The 19,031-nt window shown below is 40.0% G+C and overlaps 1 protein-coding gene across 4 annotated transcripts in view; it reads right to left on the bottom strand.

Moving 5' to 3' along the window:
* Positions 1 to 19,031, bottom strand: part of fgfr3 (fibroblast growth factor receptor 3) — a 134,053-nt gene that overhangs the window by 60,457 nt on the left and 54,565 nt on the right. For all 4 annotated transcript variants that reach the window (XM_077538178.1, XM_077538179.1, XM_077538180.1 and 1 more), the window contains one exon: positions 11,453 to 11,626. In XM_077538178.1, coding sequence (XP_077394304.1) covers positions 11,453 to 11,626 — 174 coding nt within the window. The remainder of the gene's footprint in view (positions 1 to 11,452; positions 11,627 to 19,031) is intronic.

Here is a 19,031-nt window from a genome sequence, read left to right as displayed (position 1 = left end):
ATTTTTCATTGTGAATTTGAAAAAGTAATCCAGATTGAAACCTTCATCCAGTTTTGCGACCCTAATTTCAAAAACACCCGTTTCAAACCGTAATCTAGATCTAGAATCCAAATTTGAAAACCGTACCATTGGTTAAATCCTAATCTGCAATCCAACAGTCTACAAATATTGAAACTAGACCGATTAATCGTCCAGAATATTTAATTTGACAATACTGACTTTTTAAAATGATTTATTTATTTATTTATTTATTTATTTATTTATTTATTTATTCGGCCAATCGGCCAATATTGCCAGATTTTTTTTAAATTATTTTATTTATAATTTTAGGTTTTACACATTCATACATTTATAAAACAGGACTATAATATTTAAGCACCCCTCCCAAAAAAGAGAATTTGCAATAAATGAATAAATACATAAATAATCAGCCCATTAATCGGGTATCGGAATGTTATTTTGTCAATATATCGGAATCTAGATCAGGCTAAAAAAAAATAAAAAAAATAAAAAAAATAAAAAATTGTAACCTTATCCTTACTTGAAATCCTAATTTGAAAACAAAACCCCTGTTTGAAGATCTAACCTAATTTTGAACCCTTAATTGGAAACCTTTAACATGTCTTTGAAACCCTAATTTGAAACGTTAACCCTTGTTTGAAACCCCAACCCAGGCTTCAAGCTCTATTTTGTAACACTAATTAACTCATTTGCTCCCAAATACGTAAAAATACGTTCTATTTTAAATATTACCATGCTCCTAAAGACGTATTTGTACGTTTTGTTATGCTAGAGCATATAGAAGGCTTTGATGCAGCCTATGAACTGAAGAGAATGTTTGAAGCAATGGTAGTACTGACAAAAACGGTCAGCAGGTGGCAGCAGAGTATAAGGGATCAACCAGGGCCATCTTGCAACAACCTCTTTTCCCCACTGTTTTTTTAGAAAACCTAATTTTATTCGTCTAGTTTTAGTCAACAAAACCTGTCAACGTTTTAGTCTAGTTTTCGTCAGGACAACCAGTTTTTTGTCAGCAGATTATATTGAACCTTTTTTGGATCTAAAACTATTTCACATCAAATTTTCTCATCTTGTTGATGAAAAACTTAGCAATGGCTACTGGCTACTTTCCATGCTATGAGCTAGTAAGTTAGCCAGCATTAGTTAGCAGTCACATTAAACATTATTGTTGGAACGTTATAGCCGTTGGATTAATATGTTAAGTTCTAACTATAATTTACTCATTTTTCTTTATCTTTCATCGCGAATCAGACAGATTAGCAGAGACACGATTTTTACAAAATCATATCATTTTCGTCTCGTTTTTGTTCATGAACTAAAATGTCTATAGATTTGAGTCCAGTTTTTAGGAAGTGAAGGACATTTTCATCTCATCTTGATTCGTCGGCGAAAATTACTGATTTAGTCCTACTTATTGTTTATTAATGAAGGTTTTGGTCTAGTCTAGTCTGGTTTTAGTCCAGTGAAAAATGTGTGTTGACGAAATTATTTTTGTTTAGTTTTTGTTGACGAAATTAACACTACCAACCTTTATTTGAAACCCTAATCTGAAATCATAATCTGAAATCTGGAACCCTAATTTGAACCCTTAATCCCTGTTTGATATTGAATTATCTTGAAACCCCAACATTAGCTCCAAAGCTTCAATTTGAAATCCTAGTCCATTTCATTGTAACACTCGATAGAATGTTTATTTGTTAATTTGTGGTCGGCGGTGGTTTTCAGACCACCCCCCGCTTTCCCGCCAAAACGGCTTCTTTTCACTTCCTGTGCAAAAGCGTCCCGGCTGCCAAGCATTTGTTTGGCACGGAGCGTCCCGGCGATCACGTGACCTTCACACAGGATCTGCGGTGGTGTCGCCCCCCCCCCCTTTCTTCACTTCGGAGTCCCCCCCTCCCCGCTTTCATTTGGCAGCCATGCCAGGGGTACATCCTGGAGGAGCGCCCCCTCTTCTTTCAGCCAGCCCGCCTTAATGTCACTTTAATGCGCTTTGGCCGGATGTAAATACAGCAGCAGCACAATGACGCTTAATCGGGGCCGTCCTGACTAGCGTTTGGCGAGTGGGGGGGTGGGGGGTGCTGCCAGGACGAAAGAGTGATTGTCCGCCGGAGATCAAAAAAGAGAGGAAAGTGTGCATCCCCCACCCACCCTAGCTTGATGCCTCCATTGTGGACCCCCAACAACAACTTAAACATAGCCGTCAATTACACCAATCACGTTACAAAAAAAAAATTAAAAAAAATCAGCTCCCAGTTTCACATCGCAACATGAAATTTGGTTGACATGTTGATCATGATTCGACCCACAAAAAAAGACTTGAGAAGCCATGCCCAAATAGACACAGAGAGTCAGCCATTTTGGTTTGAAGAGGCCATGAAGAAGCTCCTGATTGTCCCTTTTTGGCAAGTTAAAAAAATAATAATAATAATAATTCAAACACTAAAGCTAAAGTCATTTAGCAACGTGAAATTTGATAGACATGTCAATCATGAGTAGACCCACAAAAAAGTCTCAAGAAGCCATGCCCAAATAGACACAGAAAGTCTGCCATGTTGGTGCAAAGCGAGCATTTTGGCTCACTGGTATCGAGCCCCCAAATTCAGTTTCACTTAGCAACATGAAATTTGGTAGACATGTCAATCATGAGTACAGCCACGAAAAAGGCTCAAGAAGCCACGCCCAAATAAACACAGAGTCAGCCATTTTGATTTGAAGAGGTTCCTGATAGTGCCTTTTTGGGCAACTTAAAAAAAAAATTCAAACACTGAAGCTAGAGTCATTTAGCAACATGAAATTTAGACATGTCAATCATGAGTAGACCCACAAAACAGTCTCAAGAAGCCACACCCAAATAGACACAGAAAGACTGGCATGTTGGTTTAAAGTGAGCATTCAGGCTCATTGGTGCCCTTAAGAATTTGACACAAAAATCCAACCCCAAATTCAGTTTCACTTAGTGACATGAAATTTGGTAGTTATGTCAATCATGATAGACCCACAAAAATGTCTCAAGAAGTCATGCCTAAATTGACACAGTCAGCCATTTTGGTTTGAAGTGGCCAGCTTCTGATAGGGCCCGTTTGGCAATAATATCCATCCATTTTGTTGACTGCTTATTCCTCACAAGGGTCGCAGGGGGTGCTGGCGCCTATGTCAGCTGGCTATGGGCAGTAGGCGGGGGACACACTGGACTGGTTGCTTGGCAATAATAAATAAATAAAAATAAAAATTCACCCCTGAAGCTTAGCAACGTGAAATTTGGTAGGCGTGTTTCTCATGAGTTGACCCACAAAAACTCCTAGAAAGCCATGCTTGAAAAGACACATTTTGATTGGAAGTAGCCAAACGAAATCTGCTCTCTGTTGTCTCTCAGGATAGAAATGGATGGCTAACGTACGCTAACGTAGCATCCTGGCTTCGCCCCCTCGTCCCAAAAACAACCCCGCCCACCCCGTTGCCCCCACCCATTTTAAAATCGGCTTTCAAACACGGTTCCCAAATGAAGGTTTCAAACGAGGTGTTACGCTGACTTCCCACGAGGACGATTGCCTCCACCTCAACAAAATCCTACAAAGTTACCAAGCGCACACATACACCTGCGCGTGGCCTACCTGTTGCAGCCGGTCGCCGCCCACTTATTCGCCGACAACAGCGTTGACAAACGGCCACCTTTATTGATTTACGAGCTCGCCTGCAGGAAATGGTTGAGATAATCATCAGGGTGGCAACAAAGAGTCTCTTTGTGCTGGGGCCCGACGCTTGCTCAATGGACTAAATGCTTGAAAACGTCTTGCGGTGATTTTATCTGCACTCTGACATGTGGAGTCATACACAAGCACACGCATATTTTTACACAATTACTCTGATGGATTGCAAAACAACCACGTGTGCGTGTGTGTGTGTTGCAGATGCAAACAGATGGCAAGTTGTGTGCCAACAACAACAACACACATGCACACGCCCTCTTATGAGCTTCTGTTGCTTGTCTCTCTCCTCGCGCCACAGTTTTTAGTTTGAGGCCTGGTTTACAGTTTCAGATGAGGGTTTTAAATTAGGGTTTCTAGTCAAATTTAGAGTTTCATATTATAATTCAAGATTAGGGTTTCAAGCCTGGGTTATGGTTTCAAACGAAAGATTAGGGTTTTCAATTGGGATTTCACACTATAGGGTTCGTGCTTCAAATTAGGGTATCAAATTGGAGTTTGATCTTAAATGGGTTTTAAATGATGATGTGAAGCCAGTGTTACGGTTTAAAACTGGGGCTAGGCTTCCACATTCGGTTTTCAAGGCAAGATTAGGGTTTCAAATTAGGGTTTTTCGTCAAATTTAGGGTTTCAGATTAGAAATTGGATTCAAGATTAGGGTTTCAAGCCTGGGTTACAGTTACAAACAAAGATTAGGGTTAAATTAAAAAGGGTTAAATTAGGATTTCACACTTTAGGGTTCATGCTTCAAATTAGGGTATCAAATTGGAGGTTTGAGTTTAAACATTGGGTTTTAAATTATGGTGTGAAGCAAATGTTACGGTTTCAAACAAGCACTAGACTTCCACATTCGGGTTTCAAGCAAGCATTAGGTTTTCAAATGACGGTTTCTTGTCAAATTTAGGGTTTCAGATTTGAATTTGAATTCGAGATTAGGGTTTCAAGCCTGAGTTATGGTTTCAAACAAAGACTAGGGTTTTAAATTGGGATTTCACATTAGAGGTCGTGCTTCAAATTAGGGTATCAAATTGGAGGTTTGAGTTAAAATGTTGGGTTTTAAATGATGGCCTGAAGCCAATGTTATGGTTTCAAACTGGGACTAGGCTTCCACATTCGGGTTTCAAGACAGGATTAGGGTTTTAAATTGGGATTTCTAGTCAAATTTAGGGTTTCAAATTAGAAGTTGAATTCAAGATTAGGGTTTCAAGCCTGGGTTATGGTTATCGGGTTTCAAATTGGGATTTCTCGTCAAATTGAGGGTTTCAGATTAGAAGTTGAATTCAAGATTCGCGTTTCAAACCTGGGTTACGGTTTCAAACAAAGATTAGGGTTATAAATTGGGATTTCACACTAGGGTTTGTGCTTCAAATTAGGGTATCAAATTGGAGGTTTGAGTTAAAAAGTTGGGTCTTAAATGATGGTGTGAAGCCAGTGTTACGGTTTCAAACTGGGTCTAGGCTTCCACATTCGGGTTTCAAACCAGGATTAGGGTTTCAAAGGAATTACTGGCTTACAGTTTACTGCTTATAGGGATAGGGTTCCAACTATTGTTTTCAACCGGAGTTAAGGTTTCAAATAAGGGTGAACTAAATTATGGCTACACACTCGTATTACTTAAATTAGCCCTCAAATTCAGGTATCAAATGTGGGCTACAGTTTACAATTACAGTTTTAAATCTGGGTTCACGCTTACATTATGGTTTTAAGCATGTCATAAGGTTTCAAACAAGAGTTAAGGTTTGAAGTCGGGGATATGGATTTAAACAAGGGTTAGAATTTTAAATGGGTCTTTATAATAAGGGTATAAAACTGGGGTCAAGGTTTAAAATTAGGGTTTTAAATCTCCGTTTTAGTTCAGGTTAGGGTTTGAAGCCAATGTTGACGTTTAAAACGAGGGTTAGACTTCTCATTTGGATTTCAAGAGTTTCAAACAAGAGTTAAGGTTTCAAATTAGGGTTTCAACTCAGGGTTCGGTGTTGAAATTAAGGTTTCAAGCCTGGATTAGGGCTTCAAATAAGGGATTTAAGATCTTTAAATGAATAAAACAAATGTATGAAACTTTTTTCGCACTATTAAAAAAATGTCTGAACATTCAACTTTGGCTTAATTGTTATTTTTGATTTCAAAACATTTGAACTTTTTCTGTTCTGCTATCGGCCGCATTTAACTCTCTTGTTCGAAAAGGCATCAGCCAATCGAAATACATTTTTTTGACCCGAGTGGTCTCGTCTGGCTGCGTGAACGTTTTCTGTGAATGGAAACAGGGCCGCCGCCATCTTTGCTGGCTGAAACCAAAACCGTCCTTCTTTCCCCCTACAAACCCCCCGTGTCCCCCCTCCCCCCCTCGTGGTGTTATTCTGCCAGGAGAGCAAAAATAATAAATCCTTGTGCCGCCTTCCGAGTGTAATGGAAGCCGCTGTGGGCCTGGAAAGGAGACCACGGCGGCGGCAGCAACGACGACGACGACCTCTCTCTCTCTTTTTTTTTTTTTTTTTTTTTTTAACACAAACCATGCCAGCAGCGCTTGAAAATTCCCATGGAATTTTATTTTGGTCGTGTAATTGGCTTCATCTCGTCTCCCCCCCGACCAAGTGCCAACTTTCCCCCCGGCGTCACTCGCGTGTGTTTTTTTTTTTTATCAGCCGCAAGGATTTTTAACTGTCGCATGGCCAGACACCAAAACGTTACTCGCACCTTTTTGGAAAATTCGCACAGTTTGACATGGCAACATGAGATTTGGTAGACGCGTCAATCATGAGGAGACCCACAAAAAAAGTCTCAAGAAGCCGTCTGAAAAGCAGCGTTATTATAGATTTGGAATTTTCATTGTAGTTAGTTTTAATTAGCTTTCACGGTGCTTCTGTTAGTTTTCATTAGTTTTAGTTATTTAATAAATGTTTAGTTTTAGTTTCAGTATTAGTTTTTTTTTTTTTTTTTTTTTTAAATGTGTATTGTGTGCAATATTGAAAAACAACCAGGCAAGCGACGTCATCTGAAGGTGCTTTTCTATTGGTTGCTGCTAGATGACATCACTTTTTCTGTGACACACTTTTAAACGTCCTTTTTCTGGTTAATATCACAATTAATCTACTTAAAATCACATTTAAAATCATCCCCAAAGGCTCATGCATTTTACCAAAGACTAAAACGAAGGACATTTTTGTTTTAACTATAGTTAGTTTTATAGCATTTAGCATGAAAGCATTTTCATTTTTATTTTATTTCTAATAACGAAATTGTTTTTGAATTTTAGCTTTAGTTTTTTCTTTAGTTTTAGTTAACTAACATAACCTTGCTGAGAAGACATAATGTTGACCATTTTGGTTCAAAATACTCTTTTCCATGTCTACTTGGGTTCTAGTGCCCAGCTGACATTAAAAAAAAATGAAAAAAACAAAAACAAATCAGTCCTCAAAGTCCATTTGACTTAGCAACATGAAATTTGGTAGACATGTCAATCATGAAGGGACCCACAAAGACAAGACACAGTAAGACACAGGACATTTTGGTTGAAATCATCATATCATGTTGGACATTTCGGGTGACCTTGTCCAAACTGGTCTGGTTCTGATATTTTTGAAGAATCCAGCCCTTGAAGCCAGTTGAACTTAGGAACATGAAATGTGGTAGACGAGTGTATCATGAGGAGACCCACAAAAAAAGTCTCAAGAAGTTGTGCTCAAATAGACACAGCAAGGCCAACATTTTCATGTGTGTTAATTTTGGCCAATTTGAATTAGTAATGAGGAATTTGGCAGACATGACTATTATGAGTAGAACCACAAAAAAAAAACACAAAAAAAAGTCTAAAGAAGTCATTTTTTTGTCATTAGGTGGAGCATTTCAGCAAGGTTTGACGACTCGCCCTTGGTTGAGTTCCCCTCAATCTTTTGAAAATGTTGCCTCCGAAACCAGATGTGCTTAGCAACATGAAATTTGATAAACATGTATAATTGTCTATCATGAGCAGACCCACAAAAAAAGTCTGAAGAAGCCATGCGGTCAAACACGCAGGAAGTCGGCCATTTTGCTTCAAAGCTGCCATTTCAGGGTTATTTTGTCTGTATCCAAGACTCCTCCGCAGACAAACGTGTCCGATTCCAAGCAAAGTTGAAGCCTGTATAACTAGACAGGCGACACACACACACACACACGCACCCTTGCTCACGAACACGCACACACGAGTGCCCACACAGTAATGGAATGGCAAAAGTGAGTGTGCTAAATGTGCTGCTCCAAAACGTCAGCATGGAGGAGCCACATAAATCATTCGGATCTGCTGGGGGGAGGGGTGCTTGGTACTGTAAATACAGGAGACACGCACACACGTGCACGCACACACACACGGCCTGACGTCAGCTACTAAGTCATTTGGCCGCTGTCGCCGTCAGACGACGTGCAGCGTTCAAGGACGCGTCTGTCTTTAGCGCCAACTTCTACTTGATGGCCCACATGCGCGCACACAAACGCATGCACACGCACACACAGGCAGGTAGGAAATGGAGCCATCTGCCAGTAAACAACAGTCACTTTACACCCACTGCTCGTCCATCTGCCGGACGGCGTAACAACAGCGCCAGCGCAGACGATGATGAGGAGCGTGATTATGACGATGAAGACCAGGGAGAAGAAGAGGCCCGACGACCAAGACGTACATCAGGGATGAATGGCGTGAAGATAAAGGAACATGAGGGTGACAGAAGGAAGATGACGGGAATCATACACATGATATGGAAGATGACATATAGGAGGATGAGGACTGCAGTGAGGATGAAGGTGACGACAATGAGGAATGTGAGGAAGAGGAGGGGCATGGCTAAGTTGAAGATGAGGAAGACGAGTATGACGAGGAGTGTGAGGAAGATGAGGAAGGTGACGACAATGAGCAAGGTGAGGAAGATGAAGATGAGGAAGACGAAGACCTGAGGAAGATGAGGAAGGTGACGACAATGAGGAAGGTGAGGAAAACGAGGGGTATGGCTAAGATGAAGATGATAAGAAAGATGAAGACCCTAAGGAAGATGGGGGAGATGGCTAAGATGAAGATGAGGAAGATGAGGAAGGTGAGGAAGAGGAGGGAGATGGCTAAGATGAAGATGAGAAAGACGAAGACTGTGAGGAAGATGAGGGAGATGGCGAAGATGAAGATGAGGAATGTGAGGAAGATGAGGAAGGTCACGACAATGAGGAAGAGGAGGGAGATGGCTAAAGATGAAGATGATGAGACAGACGAAGACCATGAGGAAGATGAGGGAGCTAGTTAAGATTGAGATGAGGAAGATGAGGAAGGTGAGGGAGATAGCTAAAATGAAGATGAGGAAGACGAGGATGATGAGGAAGGTGAGGAAAATGAGAGCGTTAAGCGGATGTGACGATGAGGATTGTGAGGAAGACAAGGGGAATGCTAAGATGAGGACAAAGACGACGAGGACGGTGAAGACCATGAGGAAGATGAGGGAGATGGTTACGATTTGGACGAGGAAGACCAGGATGATCAAGACTATATGAGGTAGACGAGGGAAAGCGAGGAAGATGGAGACGATGAAGGAACACGGGCCCGGCGATTAAGACGAGGAAAGACCCCGCAGATGAGGATGAGGAGGGTTGAGAGAATGACGAAGATGAGAAGAACCGATGAAGAGGAACGACGAGGAGTCGACTAGGATGAGGACGGCGAGGAAGACGAAGGAAGATGAGGACGGGCAAAGAATCGAAGAAGAGGGACATGAGGATGATGACGGCAAAGAGGACAAGGAAGACGAGCACGAGAATGAGGATGATGAGGAGAATTGTGTCCCAATACTTTTGTCCATCTAGTACAGACGCACACACACGAAGTTTGTCTCCAAAAAGTGCTGAGCTTGTCATGTCTCCCACACAAACACCCAATATGTGTGTGCGTGTGCGCAGACTTGAAAGCAAAAGCGAGCACAAAGAATTTGGCCGTGGCCTCAAACAAAAAGATGACTCCTCTGCATTTGCTTCTTTTTTTTTTTTTTTGCCGAGTGATTAAAGCAAACATGTCCTGCGTTTACTTTGGAATTTGATCCTCGCTCGTTCCTCTGCCTCGGGGACACCAAAGAACAAGAAAGGAGGAGGAGAAATAAAAAAAAATAAAAAACAGTGAGAAAGAGACCAATTAAATCCTCAAAACAAACACGCACGCGCGCGCGTGCACTGAGCGTGTCGGCGTTAAATGATGACAACGTGACGAAGACCACGTAAACAAAGTCGCCGCATTTCACGCTTTTTTCTTTCATTCCTTTATGGATACTTCACTTTTCTTACATCACCAAAACATAAAATGTGAGACTTATCTGAAAGTGCAAAATTGATCCCGTTAAAATGTGAAATTCACGACATTAAAGGGAGTCAACTCCCCAAAAAATTGTTTTTTGACAATAAAATGTTCTATGCAACCGCACTAGTCTAAACACTGTATTCTGGTTAATATTACATTAGTTGAATATGAGTTATGAAGCAAAATCCAGCCATTTTCATCCATCTCAGGAGGCGGCCATTTTGCCACTTGCTGTCAACTGAAGATGATGTCACAGTTGCTCAGGTCTTGGGTAACAACCTATTACAGCTCAACTTCAGAAAAACAGATGAGCTGTGATTGGTTGTGGCCTTGAGCAACTGTGATGTCATCTTCAGTCGACAGCAGGTGTCAAAATGGTCGCCCCCTGAGATGACTAAAAACATGTATACACATCACTCAAAGGAAAATTACACATTTGGAGTTGCAAAATGGGGGAGGCCATTTTGCCACTTGCTGTCGACTGAAGATGACATCACAGTTGCTCAGATCTCAGGTAACAACCAATCGCATTTCAGCTTCAGAAAAACAGGTGAGCTGTTATTGGTCCTGGCCCAAGCAACTGTGACGTCATCTTCAGTCGACAGCAAGTGGCAAAATGGCCGCCCCCTGAGATGAATGAAAACAGCTGCATTTTGCTGCATAACTCATATTCCACAAATGTAATATTATTCATCAGAATGTCATGTTTAGAATAGTGAGGTCACATATATTATTATCAAGAAATGATTTTTTAAGGTTGACTTCCACTTTACGTGATAACTTGTATAAAAGGATCAAATAAAATGCAGACTTTTCCATTAAAACATGGAACTTTTCATGTTGAAACATGAAATTTATCACGATGAAAGGTAAAATTTACCACATAAAAATGTGATAATTCTTACGTAAAACTAGCGAACCATTTCACAAGTTAGCATGTGAACTTTGTCACATTAAAATCTAATAAATCACGTAAAAAAAAAGAAAAGAAATTCATCACATCATATTGAGTTTTTTTTAAACAATAAATAGTTCCCCCCCCCATAATATATATTTTTTTAATTAAAGGGATACTTGACTCATTGAACCATTTTCAGCAGTAAAAAGTGAATATTTTGTCTATAATTAATGTGGTAACTTCATTATTTTTCACGTACAATTAATACCTTTAAAAAGTAATTTTTCTACTTGCTGTCGATTGATGATGACATCACCTGTGGTAACGGCCAATCATGACTCAGTTTACTGATCAAATCCAGAAAACAGGTGAGCCGTGATTGGCCGTGACCCACTTCCTCAGCAAAGGTAATGTCATCCCCAGTTGACAGCAAGTAGAAAAATGAATTTTTAAAGGTATTAATTGTACATGAAAGATAATTACGTTATCAAATTCATTCCGGACAAAATATTAACTTTTGTGTCCTACCTGTGGGTTCGGCGACGGGCAGCCTGGCCGCCGCCGCGCAAGCAGGCAGCAGGACGCACGCCAGCCACAGTCGCCGCCACGCCGCCGCCGTCATCCCGGCGAGGCGAACGGAAGCGAGGCCCGACGCCAGCTCAGGCGGCACCTGGAGCTCGCATGGCGTCCCTCGGAGAACACCTGGAAGACAAAAAAGAAGACGAGGGGGTCAACACACGTTGGTTTGACAGCTGAAAGTGTTCTTTAAGATGCCTTTAGGGAGACCATTCATCAAAAAAATTGAGAAATGTTTGGAAATCTCCAGAAAAGGTGAGCTAGTAGCTTAGCTTTAGCATTTCTAGCTAGCCTCATCTCATGTTCATAAGAATACAGGGTGTCCTCGAGTTAAGACGCACTCGACTTAAGGCGTTTCGCGTTTACAACGGTCACGCCCAGTCCGCCATTTTGGCTCCTCGTCCGCCATTTTGCCCGTAGTGTTTTCCCCTTGTGCGCTATTTAGCCTTTAGCTAGTGCTAGCGCTTGTGTACTTGTGAGAGTATCTTTGGCTTTTTCACCTTCTTTTTATTCCACATGAAATAAGAAGAAAGCTTCAATGATGTAACGTTGATGATAACAACTTCAAGGTGGTAATGATGCAGAGAAGTGAAGTCGACTAGTTAACTAGTGTGTTCAACTAGTCGTTATTGATTCGGTTCTTGACTAGCTATGAAATTTGTTCTAAGCGGTGTTCTTGACTTGATTCTTCTTGTTTGAGATTTCTTTGAGTTCCCACAGGCTCCTGATGTGGTCCTTGACATTTTTAGGACAGGTCTTCACTTTTTTTGTTATCATGGATTTTGTTGTTTTTAATTTAAATGAGGTTAACCTAGTGCAAAAAAACCTGTAGCACTTTCATCCGTAGGAAAAGCGCACAAACGTTACAGGGAGTACTCGAGTTAAGGCGCACTCGACTTAAGGCGTTTCCACTTTACAACTGCTACGCCCGGTCCGCCATTTCGGCTCCTCTTCCGCCATTTTGGCTCCTCGTCCGCCATATATAGCCCGCAGTGTTTTCCCCTCGCGCGCTATTTAGCCCTTAGCTAGTGCTAGCGCTTGTGGGAGTATCTTTGGTGGCTTTTCGCCCACTTTTCTTCCACATCATGGCCCCAAAGAAGAGGAAAGCTACATCTTCTATCAATGTTGGTCCCGCCAAAAAAAAAAAGAAAAAAAAAAAGCAATTACCACGGAAACGAAGCTAAACATCATAAAAGACACTGATGAACATCAGCAAAGACTTGGGCTTCAGTCGGACAGTTGTACAGCATCTTTTTTTAAATTAATTTATTTATGTAATGTCTTTTAGATTTTTTTATGCAAATTAGTGTGATGTAAATATTGACTTATTGGTGAAATTCGAGTTTCGGGTTACATCGCTAGCGTAGGAACGGAACTCGAGGATTATTTATTTGCTACTAATGATAAACCGATGTTTTTGTCAAGACCGATACCGATACAAATTATTAGTACCGTATTTTCACAACTATAAGGCACACTTTAAAGTAATACATTTTGTCAAAAATCGTAGGTGCGCCTAATATTGAGGTGGTAGTCAAGGAGGCCGATAACCGATATTTCAAGCCGATATTCATTTGTAGTAAAAGGGAAAAAATTTTGCGTCAAATAAGAAAAAAAACAACAACTTTAATTTCCAACATATAAAGAATTGATAGCTTTGATAGCTTAGCTTGATAGCTAAGTTAAAAACTAAGCAAGTAAATAGTTCTCTAAAGTGTTTTACTGTAAGTAAAGTATTCCAAAATCTCAACATAATTTATTATTATTTTTTTTAGATAAAAAAAAAAAATGTCGGGAGTTCGCAGTTTCAGTATCATTTTTTTATAAAGTGAAAATTTAAATACATAAATGAAAAATTCCCTGTATCTCATTGAGTGACAAAGCAACAAGCTAATTTGTTTTTTTTTGTCAGGGTTCATAAAAAGGTTTCAAAACAGTAAAAAGACAGTGAAAAATTTAATATGTTCGAAAATGTCTTTGTAACAAGTAAAAACGTGATTGTGAGCATCTTACAAATCATGATGAAAACTAGTGTTGTTCCGATACCGATACTGGTATCGGCAGAGGTGCCGATACTGCATTAAACGAGTGGTATCGGTATCGGTGACTACTCACAAGTAACATGCCGATACTATTAATTCAAACGCTAATATAGGATTTTGGATGCAGCATCTTGTGTCTTGCTCGTGCACGACATTCACTGGTATGTCACATGTTCACTACATGCCGATCTAAGATATCCTATTGGCCCTTGAATGCTCTGAATCAATAGCAGGACAGCTTTTTCATGTGGAGGAATAAAAAAACTTAGGTATCGGTATCGGCCGATAATGCAAAACTGGATATCGGTAACGGGGCCCAAAAAATGGTATCGGAACAACACTAATGAAAACCCTTAATCTGCTACGTTCTCAAACATTCACAGATAATCGGCCCAGCCAATAATCGGCCTATTTGTTACATCAAATCCATCTGATTCTGTATAACATATTTTTGCTTGGTCCTTGGAGTGTGAAACATTTTTTTTTGGTGGTATAAAAAGTTCGAGAACCACCGAGTTCATCATTGCTAACAGCAAAAGCAATAAAAGTGTCTTTGCCTGCATTTTGCGCCACCTCAGCGGCGTATTTTTCCAGAGAGCTTCTGCTTGAATTCAGCAGTGTTCCACTGTCTTTTTTTTTTTTTCCTTCTATACCCGTCTAGTTGTGTACATAGCCTGGGAGTAACCTCGTCTGCGAGACGCCGACCACCGCTCGCGCGCACACGCACACTAAAGGTTAGCGAGCGAGTGGTCTTGGCTCGCGCACACAGGCGCGTATTGTGCGTCCACAGAGAGGTTGTGTTGTGTTAACACTGCTGCTTTTCTTTTGCTTACCCCCCTCCACCACCCCGCCACGCGCGCACACTCCGCTCGCTATCTCGGCATTAGCGCCTTTCCGACGCGGCGGGCGGGACGTATAACGCGACGCAGACGCGAATACGCCGACACTGACCGCCTTTCATGTCGGCGGGCCTCCCTTGCCGCCGGTTTGTTGACACGGCGGCGTTGCAAGGGCCTTCCCGCTGCCGAAGACGGTTTCTGCGGCGACCACCCGTGAGCAAGCGCTAACCCTTTTTTAGCGGATTTCATGAAATTCTGAGAAGAGTGACGATACTGTTGGTTTTGAACTAACAGTCACCACGGTGGTTGAGCAGTTAGCACTCTGCATCACTGATATGAGATTGGGGGTTTGAATCCAGTTTCCTAGCACTTTTGGTTATTATGGTTAACTAAAACTAACTTTTGTTAATGAAAAACGAAAAAATAAAGACAAAAATGCTTTTGGAAAAACTATATTTTATGTATATAGGAGTAAGTAAAACTAACTAGCAAAAATATTTTTCATTTTCATCTTGGTCAATTTCAAAATTGAGCTTTTGGGGTTTATTTTAAACGTATTTATTTCATTTTTACCATTCTGCCATACGGAAGAAGGAAAATAGAACAACTGTTTGGGAATTGTGCCCTGCGATTGGCTGGCAACCAGTCCAGGGTGTCCCCCGCCTACTGCCCAGAGCCAGCTGAGATAGGCGCCAGCACCCCCCGCGACCCTTGTGAGGAATAAGCGGTCAAGAAAATGGATGGATGGGTGTTTGGGAATTGTAGTTATTTTATTTCATAATACTTAACTTAAAACTAAGCTAAAACGAAGCACTTGCAATCATCAGAGTAAGGCTACACGATAGTGGAAGAACGTGATATGTGATAACAGTGTGGAATATTGCGATACCGATATTACGGGTGCACGATATTGGAAAAATGTGCGATATAGTTGTTGAATATCTCAATATCAATATTATTGCGACATTTAACAAGTACCTAAAGAAATAACATTTTTATTATCAAATGAAAGAATAACATTTTATTTAGTGTGGTAAAATAAGCAAGTTCAATGTGTTTTTAGTTAATTAATTGTAATTACCCTAGATGATGTTCAACTATTGGATCGTGATGCATGTTTAAGTTTGTGTCTGATTGGTCAAATTCAGGTACAAGCAAAAAATTCCATCTGAAAATTATTGCATGTCTTTGAGATATGCATATTGCATGAGCCAATATCACAATATCGATATTTTTTCGATATATTGCCCAGCCTTAACCGATATTGTAATATTTAGCATGTACCTAAAAAAAATCTAATCTTTATCTATCCTGTAAATGATTTTTTTGTGTGAAAGCATTCACACGTTATTCTAGTTGTTCTTATTCCACCGTTCCTCGCCCTTCAACTACTTGTACATTTCTCGACCGATTCAAACCATTCTAAGTTCAATATGTTAAAAACGTTCCCACTTTGCGGGCTATTATTTATCTCATTCGAAACATTGAGAGTTTTCCCTCAATTCAACATGTTTCACCCGGAAAAAAAATCCCCATTCATTTCCAATGGGGTATATGCCACGGAAGAGGCGGGACGTGATTTTGCACATCAGTTTGGTTCTGGTCCGGGTTGCGAACGCGCAACCGAGGGGCACAAAGTCGGAAGCGCAAGTATTTTGACGCAGCCCACACGTCGCAAACCGAACCGGAACCAAAGTGATGTGCAAAAACAGTTCCACTTCTTCCGTGGCATATACTCCCCATTTGCACCCACTGGAAATTGAAAAATGTTCAGCTATATGCAATATAGAAATGTGCACACACTTCTCCCGCCGTGTTGTGTCAAAAGTAGGGGTGGGAGAAAAAAATCGATATCGCAATATATTGTTGCGCTGTCTGTTGCAATAAATTATCGATACACTGGCGGTAGATATCGATGTAATGTGTCCAGTTGTGCAGTGTGATGCTATAAATGTTTATGCACTTTAATTTGGCTGACTTTACAATGTTTACAGTTATAAGGCTAAGAGGCAGTGAGGCACTACGTTTCTTTGTACAATGTACAAAGTTTTGGCATTGAATAAATGCATAATTAGACATTTTCATTTTTATGGGCATTTGTTGGCTTTTTCAGTCACATATCGTGATATATTGCTAATTTTTTTTGACAATACATAAAAATCGTAGATGTCGTGTATCGTGATATCGATATCGTGAGCCAAATATAATCACAGTATTGAATCGTGGTTTACCCGTATGGTCCCACCCACTAGTCAAAAGCTAATGTCACACTATAAATAGCTATATTGCTCCATCTTCTGATGGAATCAGCGATTAACGTTTTTTTTTTTCCAAACCCGATCCCCGGCCAAACCCGACCAAAATATCACGATTGTGTAAAGCATTGCGTACCATTGGCATTGGAAACTTGGTATCAATATTGGTGAAGACTGCGGGAAGAGCGCCACCTACAGGCGCAGCGTGAGCTTGTTCTTGAGCTTTCTTTCGCGGCCAAAGGGCGACTACTCCCGAAACGCTTTCATGCGGCGTCGGACGCACGAGCGCTCAAAAGGATCCCGACGTGTTTGCCATGCTAATATTTTTTTTTTTCCTAGCATGAAAGGCGGCGGGGGTGAATAAAACATGACCGCAAATCACGAGCTCCGCACGCGCACAGAGAAACCCACCATCTCCACCGGCGCCTCCACCCCCATGTGACGACCGATCCCACTCGTCCCATCCTCCTCCTGCTTGACTGTCAATCAATCAAACGCACCCCGGGGTGAGAGAAGATAGCAATCAGCTGACGGAGGGAGAGTGAATTGTAGGGGAGGGGGCTGCGCTTGTCAGCTCAATATGATCAAAAAATTAAAAACGCAACACGTCAGAACGCAGCAAAAATGTCCAAGAATGTGCAAAATGAGATCAGGTCAGGTAGCTGCGTGTCAAGGCTACACACGTGTGGCAACTCAACACCAACATTGCAACGCCTCATTATGACCACAATAATATTACATATATTGAGCAATGTGGAGTTAAATGTTGACACTGTGCAGTATCTGTATATAGTATAATGGATAATAGAACATAAAAATGACAAAAACAGAAATTATACTCATGAGTCAAAGAGCCTGATTATAGCTCTAAAAATACAAAATAAGAAATATATCATTGTTGAAATATTAACATATAAAAATATACACAAAAATGATTTAAAAATAGAAAAAATAATATAACAATAATTGTAAAAAATTAATTATAGAGCAGCTTAGTGCCAATTCCAAAATTTTGGACGAACATTGGTACAATATGTTTCATAAATTACGTGACGCCAGTAATAATTTACAAAAATAATAAAAACAGAAATTATACTAATCAATCAAAAAGCCTGATTATAGAAATATATAATTGTTGAAAAATTAACAAAAATATACCAAAAAATGATGTAAAAATAGAAAAAAAATACAATAATTACAAACACATTAATTATTGAGTGGCTAGTGCCAATTCCAAAATTTTGGGCGAACACTTGTACAATATGTTTGATAAATTACGTAACTGTAGTAATAATATGTGAAATGTGTAAGTAAAAAACAAACAAACAAAATAATCAGGAATGGCCAAGTTCCGATACCTCGCAATCGGTATCAGGCTGACCGATATTTCGGTATCGGTATTCACTATATTGGCCGCCCTCTTGTGGCCATTTTACCATCATGAAGTGGAAATTAGAACTTAGAATAGAAAATTGCCATTCATTTCATGCAATTGTGAAGGAAAATGCTATATATTGGGATATATAGGTCTTGCTTTAATTTTTTAATTTTTTTTTTATTTTATGTATCACTAGTTGTATCAGTATCATCTCATACTGGTATTGGTCTGGGAAAAAAAAAAGTGGTATCAAACATCCCTAAACTGAAGTATAGTATATAAAAGTAAAAAAATAAAATAAAATTGTAATTATAGCACAAAAAATGATTATTGCCGACTAGTTATTTACTTTTGTGACAGTATGTTTAAAAATGTAAAGAAAATGACCTTACAAATTCACAAAGAAAAATGCAAACAAGTATAAAAAGTGGCTAATTATGGTTCTTCAGATACACCTTATTTTAAACTGACATTACGCGTTCTTCTCGTTTTCCTTACATCATGTCCACATACAGTATGCTGTGCAAGTTATACACGCTTGAAAGTGTCATCGTAGCCATAAAAGTGTCAAAACATATGATTGGCATGTCGACTGTGACATTTATCACGCACCCACCCACACTTTTTTGAGCTTCTCCATATTGCAATTTGTTCGGCTGCCATCATTTGATCATTGGAACCCCGTGGAGGAGCTTTTCTTTACCAACTTCACAGGCAACGCTTAGAAAAAAAAATGAAATGAAAAAAATGAATTCATACTGATCATGTTTCCCCCATTTCAATTATTCATCGTTTGCTCATTCCGACCATCAAAGTACACTGTCAACATGAAAATGGGATGAGCGCAACAAGAGTCCTATTGATCTACTATGCATATTTGTCTAAAAAATGGAAACATAAATAATAATAATGCTGAATGCCACAAAAGTATATCAATAAAAAATATACAAATATGCATAAAAGGATCTAAGACCACAGCAGTGATCGATTACACCCAAAATGATATCAGACCACCCC

The sequence above is a fragment of the Festucalex cinctus genome, chromosome 12 (genome assembly GCF_051991245.1).
Source record: "Festucalex cinctus isolate MCC-2025b chromosome 12, RoL_Fcin_1.0, whole genome shotgun sequence".
In the NCBI taxonomy this organism is placed as follows: Eukaryota; Metazoa; Chordata; class Actinopteri; order Syngnathiformes; family Syngnathidae; genus Festucalex; species Festucalex cinctus.
This window is presented reverse-complemented; position numbering and strand designations above follow the sequence as displayed.